Genomic DNA, 14,708 nt, shown 5'->3' with positions numbered 1-14,708 from the left:
TGACAGTGATTTGAATGTGGGGTGTTTATGCACCTTCCTGTTAATTATTACACCATCCTACCTTTTTCAGTGCATTTCCCCCATCAGTTTCCAAATACTTTTTTTTTCAAATAAAAAAAACTGGATTTATTGCGCCAGGGAGACAAGAGTGCTTTAATCCACTTTAACTGCAATAAAACCTATTATGCCATTTTGTGCTTGAGCCCCTCCTGCAAAAAAATACTCACAGGAAACCTTCTTCTCTGCCAGAGGCACCCGGTTGGGTGGCAAATTTTATATTTTCTGGGTCCAGCGTGGCGGCTGCGTGTGTAAATGAAGCCGTGGCGGACAGAGTTATGTGTCGGCCACACCTGTATGCTACGGAAATAACAAAGATTTGTTGAGCTCCCTTTCTTTCCAATCCTCTGCCGTGTATCGCAGAAACATTGGGAGCTGCCATACACTGAGCCAGGGATGCGGGTGTTAGATGGGTGTCCACAGAGCCTAGGACTTGCTGACCGGAAGGTTGCCGGTTCGAATCCCCACGACGGGGTGAGCTCCCGTTGCTCTGTCCCTGCTCCTGCCAACCTAGCAGTTCGAAAGCACATCAAACTGCAAGTAGATAAATAGGTACCGCTCCGGCGGGAAGGTAAACGGTGTTTACGTGCGCTGCTCTGGTTCGCCAGAAGCGGCTTAGTCATACTGGCCACATGACCCAGAAGCTGTCTGCAGACAAACGCTGGCTCCCTCGGCCAGTAAAGCGAGATGAGCTCCGCAACCCCAGAGTTGGCCACGACTGGACCTAATGGTCAGGGGTCCCTTTACCTTTATACACTGAGCCAGAGAATTGGTCCATTTGGCTGAGCATCACTGGCACAGCTCTGCAATATCTCAGGCAGGCAGGATACCCAGTGCTATAGCTGGACGTTTGGGGGGGGCGGGGTTTGAACCTAGGACCTCGCCCCCCCCCCAGGAAAGCAGATGCTCTACCTGTTGAGCTGCAGCTCTTTCCAGCTGTGCCATTGGGGCAAGCCCCTTCCTTCCTTCACTTCTGGCAAGGAGAAGGACCCCCTCATCAAATGATACCCAACAAAGCATCTCTCCACCCCTAGCGTTCCGCACTCCAAAGCACCTTCTCTCTTGATCTTCGATTGACTTTTGCTCCTTATCTGTTACGGCTCAGTTTCATCATGCAATCGCCTGCTGGTGCAACCTTCCGTCTCCTCCTCGGAGGGCATGATCACTGGGCTTAGAAATCGCAGCGATGCATGATTAAATCCAGCCTCAATACTCTTGGATTCCCTCTCCAGCTGGCTGCTTAAAATGACAAGAACCTTTCTCCCCACGCCCAAAGTCATATACAACAGGAAACTCAAGAGCTTTCTAACTGAATGCCTTATGCATCTCTGTGCATTTATTCAGAGGTCATCTCCACCAGTGGATTGAATGGGATCTTCTCCTTCGCAAGGGGGCAGCCCAAATTGTGCTCAGTATACAGTATTTGCAAATGGAAGTTATCTGAGTCTCTGTGCATGTTTTTTGTGTGTGTTTGTTTGATGTATCTTTGTCCCCCCCCCCCCTTGTTGTCCTGGTGTTTTCCTTCCTTCTTCTGTTTTCCTTTTTTGGGTTGCAATTTTCAGTTATTTATTTTCTGTCTGTGTTTGTGTTTTGTGTTTAACAGGTCCTCCCTTGCATTGTTCATCTGCTTCATCAACCCCTATTGAGCAAACCCCCTCCCCTCCCCCCTCCCCGCCAGCCAATGAGAGCCAGAGGAGGTTGCTAGGCAATGGGGTGGCCCAGCCAACTCAGGACTCTGACTCTGAAGAAGAGTTTGTCCCCAATTCATTCTTAGTTAAAAGTGGCTCTGGGAATCTCTCCCTCCCTTCTATTGGTGAGTTCATTCTATCTACCTACTTAACTGTGTTACTGCTTTAAATATATACAGTATGTATATATATATGTATGTATGTATGTATTTGTTGGTTATTTTGTATTTGAAATGTTTTGAAACTCCTTTTAGCAAGATGCATTGCCAAGCGTGCATTACAATTGGGAACAATCTGCTTCTTTTGTTGCATCTTGCTGTTCGAAGTTTTGCAAATGGATTTTTTTGTGTGTGTGTTTTTTTGCAGGGGAGGAGGGTTGCGTGGGCGGGCTTGCTTTGCATTGCAGCTCAACTGCAACTCTTGCTGATTTCGGACCCCCCCCCCATCTCCCCATGGCTGAATGGTTAGGGGGTGGTTGGGCCTGGCCTGATCTCAAGTTGCATTTTTAGAGCTGCAGAAAGAATGTGTGGGTTGAAGTAAATTCCACACGGCGTGCATCTGATGGAGATTTTGCAGTCAGGGTGGCAAAAACATTTGTCCTGCGTTACAGATTTCCCTGATTTAACGTTCAGCCCACCTCTCTCCCGGCAGTCTTCTCTGCAAGATTATTTGGGTCGCTTGTGTGTTTGAATATAACGAAATGGACCATTCTGTTAAATCTCCTGCATTCTGTTTTGAATTTTGCTAAAGGTTTTGCCAGCAGAGGTGCTGGTAGGAGGTGTCCCTTTATAATTACGCGCTGTTCTTTTTTCCCCTGCTGAATTTTGGAGTCTCCGTTTGTGAATGAAAAATTAAAATAATACAGTATATCAGTATTGGGAGAGTCAAAGAAACCTTGGATCTTTTCACAGCTTCAAGCAAATCCTGAGGTTTTGTTCCAGGGAAATGTGTCAACCGCATTTGTGTTCGTCCATGTGCTGTTTATTTTTGTGACCCATTTTAGAAAATCAGATGATATTTATGCTTTTCAGAAATACTGGTGGTGGTGTTTTTCTCCCCAGTCCTATCGGGTCCTAACAGGTCAGGAGAGAGTGTCTTTTGACTTCAGAAACTGCAGGAGCCTTTTTAAAAAGGGGTGTGTGTGTTGTTTTTGCAGCTTCTGGCTGAGACAGCTGCAAGGAGTACCTTGTGAATTTGGAGGCTGTAAAAATAGCCACTTGTTCTACACGTGTTGTGTTTTTTTGCAAAAAGTGAGTTGTTTGCTATATTAGTGCATGGACGCTACTTTGAGTAAAATGGATTGGGTTGGGGAGAGGGAAAAAGAAATTCTTCGAGTTTGCAGGTTATATTAAGGTTATATTAGGCACAGCCAGCTTGGTTTTACACTTGGTTCCCAATCCCAAATGTTCCATCTTTCATTCCAAATCTGTTATTCTGGTTTCATCCACCTTTGCCCACCTGGTACCTGAATCTGTGCTATGTTTCAGTGTACAGAGAATTCTGAAGTTCTACAGAATTATTTTTTAATATGATTGGTGCAGTAGTCCCAAAGTGGACAGGGCCAAATCTATGAAATGAGTATTCACTTAATTAATACCTCGGCTGTGTTCCCGCCTCCAGTCAATGCAATTAAGAGCCTCTGCAAATACGTATGTCAACAGCTTTGTTTTAGGGCGTGGTTATTGGTACATTTGCCAACTCTTGAAATTAAAAAGTTTCTGGGCAGAGTGGGAGAAAACATCTAAGTTGCACAGCTATTACATGTGCTTACAAGTCCCCAGCCACCAAACAATAGCATCATATCACGGCACAATCTAAGCTAGACAACTGCGCCATAAAAGCAAGAAGAGGACTTCATGTGTGCGGAGCAGGTAACTCAAGGAAGCAAGTCAAGCCAGGTCCTATGCTGATCAAATGGCAGCCTTGATTACTGCAGTGCACTTTGCGTGGGGCTACCCTGGGGCCTGGTGCGGATGTTCCAGCTTGTGCAAAATGCCAGTGGCTAGGCAGTTTATATAGGGACGCGGGTGGCGCTGTGGGTTAAACTACAGAGCCTAGGACTTGCTGATCAGAATAATAATAGCGCTGTGGGTTAAACCACAGAGCCTAGGGCTTGCTGATCGGAAGGTCAGTGGTTTGATTCCCCGCGACGGGGTGAGCTCCTGTTGCTCGGTCCCTGCTCCTGCCAACCTAGCAGTTCGAAAGCACATCAAAGTGCAAGTAGATAAATAGGTACCGTTCCAGTGGGAAGGTAAACGGCATTTCCGTGTGCTGCTCTGGTTCACCAGAAGTGGCTTAGTCATGACCCAGAAGCTGTACGCCGGCTCCCTTGGTCAATAAAGGGAGATGAGCGCTGCAACCCCAGAGTCGGTCACGACTGGACCTAATGGTCAGGGGTCCCTTTACCTTTACTTTTAGGCAGTTTATGGGGGACAGGCTATCGCCAGCATTTAACTACAGTTCTCAGAAGTCTGCACTGGCAGCTCGTTTTTTAAAGCTCACGGTTCTTGCATTAGGTTACAATGCCCTTAACAATTTGAGTCCAGGATATCTCCTTTATATCCCTGCCCAATTGCTGAAGTCTTTGGGGAGTCAATGTTTATGGCCCACCATGGCTCAGATGAACCACTTGGACCCACCAGGAGTTGTTAGTTTAGTATTGGGGTCCCTGTTATATGGAACTACCTTCCAATTGAGGTCAGAGAGCCCCCCGAAAAACTTCCATTATTTCAACCGGCCTTATCGTTTTAACCAATTGCATATTATTATTTTTTGTCTTGTATCTTTGCAAATGGCTTAGAGCCAGTGATTTTTTTTTCCTTAAAAAATGTTTAGGGGTACTCTCATTTTGACTCAAGAAAATCACCAGGAAAGGAAATGAATTTGCCATCAGATTGACAAAATATTTAGGGGTATGCGTACTCCTGATTCCCCCCCCCCAGAAAAAACCACTGCTTAGAGCAGTGGTTCCCAATTACAGTGGTACCTCGGGTTAAGTACTTAATTCGTTCCGGAGGTCCGTTCTTAACCTGAAAGTATTCTTAACCTGAAGCACCACTTTAGCTAATGGGGCCTCCTGCTGCCACCGCGCTGCCGGAGCACAATTTCTGTTCTCATCCTGAAGCAAAGTTCTTAACCCGAGGTACTATTTCTGGGTTAGTGGAGTCTGTAACCTGAAGCGTATGTAACCTGAAGCGTATGTAACCCGAGGTACCACTGTAGCTAAGTACTGCAGGCCCCCTGTTTTTAAAATGCCAAGCCATGGACCCCCCTCCTTTTGAAATTATTGATACCTCAATGGTAGTTTTTGTTATGTGAATGGTTTCATTTTGCACCTGGCTTTTGACCGCTGATGACCAAGAGAAGATGCCTGGGTGCCAAGATGGCACCTGACCTCTTCATCATTTGGGGGTCATTGGATCTGGATATGACACACACACACACACACACACACACACACACACAGCATCCTTTGGAATTCTATCAGCTATATTTTATCTGCACAATCGGAATGGATTTCTGGAACACAAATTGCTTGTTCTGTGCAGCCTGAGCAGGAGCAGTCAACCTTAGGAAAAGGAAGTCGGAATAGAGCAATATATATGTGGACTGTCTTTGGATCAAATGACTTTTCTTCTTCAAGTTCTCAAAAGCTCTTGCCTCAAAAGCTCAAGGTTGTCACCTGAAGGAGCCAGAGAATCAATCACAGTCAGTCCATCCTTTGAAAAATAAGACTTGAGAGCCGTCTTGCCCTGAAATGGCAACTAGACATTCCGTTTTGGTGACTGCAACCATGGTCTAAGGAGCCATTTGGCACCTATCTTTTTCTTTTTAAAAAATCAGTAGCCCCTACCACATAGGTACTGAAAATCCTCCTGTCCTTTCCCACCCCCAGTATGCATGGATGTGCACCATTCGACCTTTAAATTAATAAATACAATGGGGGACAGGAAACCAGAATAGCTGTAGCCCCTGTTCCTAGCTTGCTCCATTTGAGAGCCCAGATGGCAGATGAAATTGTGTAACCAGATGGTTTATTTACATCCCGCACTTGCCATTCAGAAAACGCAAGGAAATAACATTGAAGCGTCATGGCAAATGCAACGTTCGTGGAGAATCAAGAGGCAAAGAACAAAACTAATGACGTAGGTGAGGTTTAAGGTGCAGGTTATCTTAGGAGATAGGTAGCTACCTGAAACTAAGACCTGTTGAACACAGGTAGGGACACGGGTGGCACTGTGGTCTAAACCCCTGAGCCTCTTGGGCTTGCCAATCATAAGGTAGATGGTTCGGATCCCCACAATGGGGTGAGTTCCCATTGTTCTTTCCCACCTCCTGCCAACCTAGCAGTTCAAAAGCACACCAGTGCAAGTAGAAAAATAGGTACCACTGCGGCAGGAAGGTAAACGGCGTTTCCATGCACTTTAGTTTCCGTCACAGTGTCCCGTTGTGCCAGAAGCATTTTAGTCATGCTGGCCACATGACCCGGAAAGCTGTCTGTAGACAAACACCGGCTCCCTTTTATTTCTAAATTATTTGCTCGCTTACTTATTTATACATTAACTGTTGGATCAGTTGGATCCTTTCACGGGGCTTTGTATGTTTTGCGGCATTTCATTCATTGTGACTTGCTGTTATTTTTATTGATTATAGTTTAGTAATTCTTCATTGTAATGGGCCTTCTCGATGGTGGTGCCTGCCCTGTCAGAGGTCAGGGAAATAAACAACTATCTGTCTTTTAGAAGACATCTGAAGGCAGCCCTGTTTAGGGAAGTTTTTAATGTTTGATGTTTTATTCTGTTTTTAATCTGTTGGGAGCCACCCAGAATGGCTGGGGAAACCCAGCCGGATGGGCGAGGTATAAATAATAATAAGTAATAGTTAATAATAAATAAGTGTTAACTGTTGAATTATTATTTGCTGGTGTTTCATTTTACTGTTTACTATTATATTCTAATGGGTTATTGAATATTGCTTTATTTGATATAAGTTGTTTGTTTTTCAGTTACTGTGTCTTTTTGTATAAGATCAGGGGGTTGTTACAAGTGTGATCCTTGATACTATTTTCTTGCTTTTGCAGTTTGTAAACCTCCTTGTGCATAGAAAGGCGGTATACAAATTCAAAGTAAAATGGAATCAAGTTAAAAAACTTGGGCTCTCCCCGGCCCAACACCCCTGTTTCCTAAGACCCAAGACAGCTAACAGAATCACATTTAATGTGATTATAAATAATCAAGGGAGATTATTTTCAGGGAGTGGGGGTCAAAACCTTAAGAAAACACAAGGAGCCGCAACAGCAGTAGCTCCAGGAAGATGGAGAAAATAAGCAGTACATTTAAAAAAAAAAAAAGTGGCACAAAAGTTTATTTAAAAATAAATTAATCTTAGAAGCCTTCCACATGTACAATTTCCGTATATGCAGTGTGTGCTTATGTGTGTTAAGGGGAGCATTGGGTTGTGTGCCCCCCCTCCCCCCAAAACCACACATAACAATTTTATCAGGTGATCAGCTGACATTTGCATCCAGTTCTGCAGTTTCCAAGTGCTTTTAACCATCCTTTTGTCAGAGAAAGGCACTGGTTCTCTCTCTCCCTGATGTTCCTTACCCTGGGAGACACCTAAATAAGATTCTGATCAAGGGTGAGACCTAAACACACAAAGGAAAAAAACAAAAGGAAGTTAGGGGTTTTTTGAGACTTAAAGGTTAGGTTACCGATGCCTCAGACTCCAATCCACAAAGCACTGGCCCCATTGACTAAGTGGCTAGCTCAGCCTTCCACAGTTGCAAAAAGGAAATGGTTTGCTCTCTCCAGATTTGCATCCTCAAGTCAATGAGCTCTAAGTAGGGAGATGGTCCTTGACAAAGAGGTGGCGAATTCCTCAAGGACTAGCCCTATCTGATAACCAGCATTGAAAGTGGCTTTCCCTGATGGAGTCTTCTGATATTTATGCACACCCCAGTCCTAAACATTTGCATTAAAATAAAGGAAATTGACAAACCTAGACAGCATCTTAAAAAGCAGAGACATCACCTTGCCAACAAAGGTCCATATAGTTAAAGCTATGGTTTTCCCAGTAGTGATGTATGGAAGTGAGAGCTGGACCATAAAGAAGGCTGGTCGCCGAAGAATTGATGCTTTTGAATTATGGTGCTGGAGGAGACTCTTGAGAGTCCCATGGACTGCAAGAAGATCAAACCTATCCACTCTGAAGGAAATCAGCCCTGAGTGCTCACTGGAAGGACAGATCCTGAAGCTGAGGCTCCAATACTTTGGCCACCTCGTGAGAAGAGAAGACTCCCTGGAAAAGACCCTGATGCTGGGAAAGATGGAGGGCACAAGGAGAAGGGGATGACAGAGGACGAGATGGTTGGACAGTGTTCTCGAAGCTACTAACATGAATCTGACCAAACTGTGGGAGGCAGTGGAAGACAGGAGTGCATGGCGTGCTCTGGTCCATGGGGTCTCGAAGAGTCGGACACGACTAAATGACTAAACAAAAACAACGGAAATTGATGAAGCAAATGTTGGCGTCACCATGCTGTGCCTGATCATTTTTCACCTTTTACTCTGCCAATTTTGCCTTCCCAGCTTTGTGCAAATAAGCCAATTATCCTCTCTGTCCCTCTGGTGGACTGTGAAGGCTTGTACATTGATACGACAGTGTGGTGTAGTGTTTAGAGTGTTGGACTAGAACCTGGGGGACATGGGTTTGAATCCCCACTCAGCAATGGAGTTCAGTGGGTTACCTTGGGCCAGTTGCTCTCTCTCAGCCTAATCTACCTCACAGGGTTGTTATAGAATCGTAGAAGAAGATAATAAACTGTTTTTATACGTGACAACGGCAGCAAGAGTACTATTGTCACAGAAATGGAAACAAGAAGAATTACCGACGAAAGAAGAATGGTGGACAAAATTAATGGACTATGCTGAATTGGATAAGATGACAGGAAGGATCTGAAACCGGCGGGATCAGAGATTCTCAGAAGACTGGAGTAAATTTGTGAACTACTTGAAAAGCAACTTAAACCAGCAGATTACGCTAGTTGGACTACAATAAGTTTTGTAAAGAGGATTGTGCGAAATATTGCTGAGAAAATTTATGAATAGGATTATTAGTTTAGGATTATTAAAAGCAATAGTGAAATTAATGAAATGTAGATTAAGTGATAAAGATTGGAAAATCTTCAGATGTAGTTGATGGAAGTCCAAAATATTGTATAAGATAAGAATATATTGTATTTTTTGCCCTATAGGACGCACTTTTCCCCCTCCAAAAATGAAGGGGAAATGTGTGTGCGTCCTATGGGGCGAATGCAGGCTTTCGCTGAAGCCTGGAGAGTGAGAGGCGTCGGTGCGCACCGACCCCTCTCGCTCTCCAGGCTTCAGGAAGCTATCCGCAAGCATTGGGAGCCCGCGGGAGTGCCCACCGAGCTCGCAAGGCTTGTGGGCGGCAGCCTGCAGGGCGAAGCATGGAGCGTGCTGCACAGCACACCCGGGGCTTCAGTTCCCTGACCTGGTTTGGAGGCTGGCGGCGGGGAGAAGCCCGCTTTTCCCTGCTGCCAGCCCCACAAGCTTGGGGGACAGCGGGGAGGCCCAACACGCCATCCCGCTGTTCCCCGACCCGGTTTGGGCTTCAGGCAGATATCCGCAAGCTGTGGGAGCCCGGCTGGAAGTCGCGCCAGTCTCCCAAGGCTTGCGGAGAGCTGCCTGTTCTGGGGGCTGGGGTCGGGGGAAGCTCGGGCTTCCCCCATCCCAGCCCCACGCCTGGGGGGGGGGAATACAATTTTTTTTCTTTATTCCCCCTCCAAAAAACTAGGTGTGTCCTATGGGCCGATGCGCCCTATGGGTCGAAAAATACGGTATGTTATATGATTTTTGGAAATTATATGTAAAACCTAATATATATCGTATAGAGTTGGAAGGGATCTTGAGGGTCATCTAGTCCAAGCCCCTGCAATGCTGGAATCTCAGCTCAAGCATCCATGGCAGATGGCCTTCCAAACTTTGATTAAAAACCTCTAAGGAAGCAGAGTCCACAACCTATTGAGCGAGACCCATTCCACTGTCAAATAGCTCTTCCTGTCAGAAACTGTTAGCTTTAAGAAAAGTTATCCTAAATTGATTTTATCCACCCTTCCACCTGATGAACAAGCAAGCAGGCACATTAAAAGGAAGCTGCAGTTCTCTCAAGAAACAGAATTTAAGGAGAGGAAGAATTGGGAATTATTCTCATAGCTCAGATATCGATAAGAGGAGCAAAGTGGTACCCAGACAGTACAAATAGTTATCTTCCTGAGCTGTTTCCCTTCCCCTCCCAGTTTCAAGTTTGGGGGTGGGGACGTTTTAACATCACGAACAGTAATAATCAAAAGTCGGATGGTATAAATTTTCAGCATCTACCAGCTTGCCACACCGCTTTAGTCCATCAACAAAAATAAAAGCATGTTATGAGTATAAATTGGAGAAGGGGAGAGGTTGATCTCTTTGGAGAAAAGGTGGGATATGAATGTAATACAGTGGTACCTCAGGTTAAGAACTTAATTCGTTCTGGAGGTCCGTTCTTAACCTGAAACTGTTCTTAACCTGAAGCACCACTTTAGCTAATGGGGCCTCATGCTGCCGGAGCACAATTTCTGTTCTCATCCTGAAGCAAAGTTCTTAACCTGGGTTAGCGGAGTCTGTAACCTGAAGCATCTGTAACCTGAAGCATCTGTAACCTGAAGCATCTGTAACCCGAGGTACCACTGTACACTGTACATACGCTTCAGGTTACAGACTCAGCTAACCCAGAAACAGTGCTTCAGGTCGTAGTCCTACTGTACAGTGTTGTTGCTTCCATTAGGAAAACAGCTCAACTCATCCATTTGCCTCCCCCAGCATTTGCCAGTACAGTCAAGTTCCCAGCAACCTGGCTGACCTTTGGGCCCTTTCTCTGTTGGGCATCTTTTCATTTGTTTGCTTTTGTTTGTTAATTGCGCTTGCAAGGCGAGATTGTGTATGTGGAGAGAAAGAGCCTGATAATAAAGGGAAAGAACCTGCAAAAAGAGCTTAGATCTGCTAGCAGAGTTGGCTCAGTCCTGGGTTCAGATTTCACCTCAGACATCAGCTTGCAAAGCGGGCCCAGGCAGGCAACTGTGCTTTCTTGCAAATATAATTCTGGCCTACCATACAAGGACTTCTAAAGTATCTTCAATAATATTAGCATTTTTAAAGAAAAATGAAAAAAAAGAGGTTGTGGAGTTCGCATTCTCAGTAATCCTTTTTGTATGGAGCTGTGTGCAGTGGTACCTCAGGTTACATATGCTTCAGGTTACAGACTCCACTAACCCAGAAATAGTGATTCAGGTTAAGAACTTTGCTTCAGGATGAGAACAGAAATCGTGCAGCAGCGGCGCAGCAGCAGCAGGAGGCCCCATTAGCTAAAGTGGTGCTTCAGGTTAAGAACAGTTTCAGGTTAAGTACAGACCTCTGGAACGAATTAAGTACTTAACCCGAGGTACCACTGTACACAGCTCCATACATACAGTGGTACCTCAGGTTACATACGCTTCAGGTTACATACGCTTCAGTTTACAGACTCCGCTAACCCAGAAATAGTGCATCAGATTAAGAATTTTGCTTCAGGATGAGAACAGAAATTGTGCTTCGGCGGCGCGGCGGAAGCAGGAGGCCCCATTAGCTAAAGTGGTGCTTCAGGTTAAGAATAGTTTCAGGTTGAGAACGGACCTTTGGAACAAATTAAGTACTTAACCCGAGATACCACTGTACTTGCCATGCGTTTAAAACACACAGCTTCCCAAAAAGAACATTGGGAATTATAGTTTGTCCCTCACAGAGCTACAATTTCCAGAACACAGGGTTTCTGTCATAGAACCACAGAATTGTAGCATTGGAAGGGACCAAGGAATCTTTTGGCCACATGTGGTGCTTGAACCCATGACCCTGAGGCTACATGCTCAGAAACTAAAGCTTTTGGTGAGGGAAACTTAAGAGATGCTACGTACTTTTGGGTAGCCAAGGTGCTGCTGTCTGAAGACTACAACTCCCATGAGCCCTTACCATTAATGTGAGGTGATGTCGAGGGTTGCGCATCAACTCGTATGTTCAGATCTATTACAAAACAGACATGAAGTTTTCGCACTCATCCTAACATTGGATTTATCCAATGCCTTTATTGTGAAAGTTTCTGTCCAGCATTTCTATAAAATATTTAAAGCTGCTTAGCATCTCAGAAGGTCGGCGGTTTGAATCCCCGCGACAGGGTGAGCTCCTGTTGCTTGGTCCCAGCTCCTGCCAACCTAGCAGTTCAAAAGCACGTCAAAGTGCAAGCAGATAAATAGGTACCGCTGTGGCAGGAAGGTAAACGGCATTTCCATGCGCTGCTCTGGTTTCGCCAGCAGCGGCTTAGTCATGCTGGCCACAGGACCCAGAAAAACTGCCTGCGGACAAATGCCAGCTCCCTCGGCCTGTAAAGAGAAGATGAGCGCCACAACCCCAGAGTCGTTTGTGACTGGACTTAACTGTCAGGGGTCCTTTACCTTTACCTTTTAGCACCTTAAAGTGAAACAATGCTCAGTAATAAAAAATAAGAATAAAATGCAACACTTACATAATCTAATAAAATAAATTAAAAGGCTTAGAAGAGTAGAGGCGGTGTAGAATCAATTTAAGAACAATAATCCAGGAAAAGCTTGCTGAAATTATTGTTCATTACATTTTTTTTTTTACATGCCATTTACAGTTGCCGTTGTGCAGCAGGTTGAAACATATCCTTCAGTTGTATTCCTCTCTTCGGTTTATTCCCCAGTCTAGGGAACTCGGGGCAGACTTTATAATTCCCCACCCATCTTTAGCCTCGCAACCACAGCCCTGTGAGGTAGGTCAGCCTCACAGACAGGGACTGGTTCAATAGCACCCAGTGAGTTTTGGTTCTAGGTTGACACTCTAACCCAGGGGTCAGCAAACGTTTTCAGCAGGGGGCCGGTCCACTGACCCTCAGACATGTGGGGGGACGGGCTATATTGGGGGGGGGGGAATGAACGAATTCCTATGCCCCACAAGTAACCCAGAGATGCATTTTAAATAAAAGCACACATTCTACTCATGAAAAAACATGCTGATTCCCAGACCGTCCGCAGGCCGGATTTAGAAGGTGATTGGCCCCCAGGCCTCAGTTTGCCTACCCATGCTCTAACCACTATACCACACTGCCTCTCAATATTATCCCTACCTGGAGATGCCAATGGGGACCGAGCCGGGGACCTTCTGCCTGCAAGGCAGACGCTCTAACCACTGAACTACGCCACTTGCCCATAAGATAGTGGCATCCTTAATGTGTTTATGGCTGTGGGGAGGTTTCCTTCATTTCAGGGGTTTGGGCTAGATGTCCCTTGGCAGCCCCTCCCAACTTTACAGTACTATAATTCTATGTCTAAGCAAGATCTATACACGGCTTGATTGCTAGTGGGGAGCTCTTGCGGTTTGCAAGAGATAAAACGATGAAACCATCACTAAAAAATAAAAATTGCAGCTGTACAGTGGTACCTCGAGTTACATACGCTTCAGATTACATACGCTTCAGGTTACAGACTCCCCTAACACAGAAATAGTGCTTCAGGTTAAGAACTTTGCTTCAGGATGAGAACAGAAATCGTGCTCCGACGGCGCAGCAGCAGCTGGAGGCCCCATTAGCTAAAGTGGTGCTTCAGGTTAAGAACGGACCTCTGGAACGAATTAAGTACTTAACCTGAGGTACCACTGTATTGCAAAATGCACAGAAGGTTGAAACCGCAAGAAATCCAATGAAAACTCCTGCAAGCTTTCTAACAGCTTTGCTATTGGATAATTCCAACATGTATTTGGGTCTGGGATTTTGAGACACCTGGAAACTCTTTATTTGCTTCCTGTCCCACCTTGAGGGTGTCGCTTGGCGTAAATCGAGGTGGTCCATGCATTCGTTTCTGATGTGCTGAAAGCCTGGGACTTGGGATCCTGGCAACGTCGAGGTGTCCTTCTGATGTCAGCCCCCTAAGCATGTCAAGGTGTGCACGACTCCTCGGTCCTCACTGGATGGCTAAGTGATAAAGTCCAGGCACAAAACGGCCTCTCTGCAGATCAAACAGCCAGTGCTGTCATTGCCACCTCGCCGCACCTCCAAACACAAGGCTCAAATTACAACCACTCTGGTTCTGTATTTTATTTCATTTTTAAAATGTCCAGTGTTGATTTGTAGTGTAATTTCTCTCTCTCTCTCTCTCTCTGGTTCTTTATCCTTTTGTTTTGCTTATAAGCCATGTTGAACAGGAACAGGCCCAGAAAAGTAGCCGGAAAGTATTTTAGAGAAACAATAAAGTCTCCTTCAGCTCAAGGAGTCACTGAGGTGATGTGATGAGCAATACACATCCCTGTGTGAAGCCATAACCAACCTCCTCTGATTTCTGTGGGACCAGAATTCTTTTACAGGCCCTGACACAATTTCTCCCCTACTTACCACTTCCAACAACAGGGAGATGTGAATCCAGAAGAGATGGCTTTTGCAAAAAAATGAAATTCACACCCCAGCTGCCTCTAACACGCCTTCAAAATCAAAAGAGATGCATGCGGTCCTTCACCCTGTCCTTCACCTGATTTTTTTTTTATATTGTTGCTAATTTAATAATAATAATTTAATAATTTATTATTTATACCCAGCCCATCTGGCTGTGTTTTCCCCAGCCACTCTGGGTGGCTCCCAATCAAGTGTTAAAAACAATACAGCATTAAATATTTAGAACTTCCCTAAACAGGGCTGCCTTCAGATGTCTTTTAAAAATAGGATAGCTGCTTATTTCCTTGACATCTGGAGGGAGGGCGTTCCACAGGGCGGGCACAGCTACCAATAAGGCCCTCTGTCTGGTTCCCTGTAACCTCACTTCTCACAGGGAGGGAACCACCAGAAGGCACTCGGCGCTGGATCTCAGTG

At 45.3% G+C, this 14,708-nt stretch overlaps 1 protein-coding gene across 10 annotated transcripts in view; it reads left to right on the top strand.

The window, feature by feature from the left end:
• TENM4 (teneurin transmembrane protein 4) overlaps positions 1 to 14,708 on the top strand; it is a 649,734-nt gene that overhangs the window by 350,545 nt on the left and 284,481 nt on the right. For 8 of the 10 annotated variants that reach the window (XM_079973241.1, XM_079973246.1, XM_079973247.1 and 5 more), the window contains one exon: positions 1,661 to 1,870. The exons of the other annotated variants lie outside the window; for them this stretch is intronic. In XM_079973241.1, the coding sequence (XP_079829367.1) occupies positions 1,661 to 1,870 (210 nt within the window). The remainder of the gene's footprint in view (positions 1 to 1,660; positions 1,871 to 14,708) is intronic. 10 annotated transcript variants of the gene reach the window in all.

This window comes from Podarcis cretensis, assembly GCF_951804945.1.
Source record: "Podarcis cretensis genome assembly, chromosome: 4".
Taxonomy (NCBI): domain Eukaryota; kingdom Metazoa; phylum Chordata; class Lepidosauria; order Squamata; family Lacertidae; genus Podarcis; species Podarcis cretensis.
Note: the sequence above shows the minus strand (reverse complement) of the source record. Positions and strands in the feature narration are given on the sequence as shown.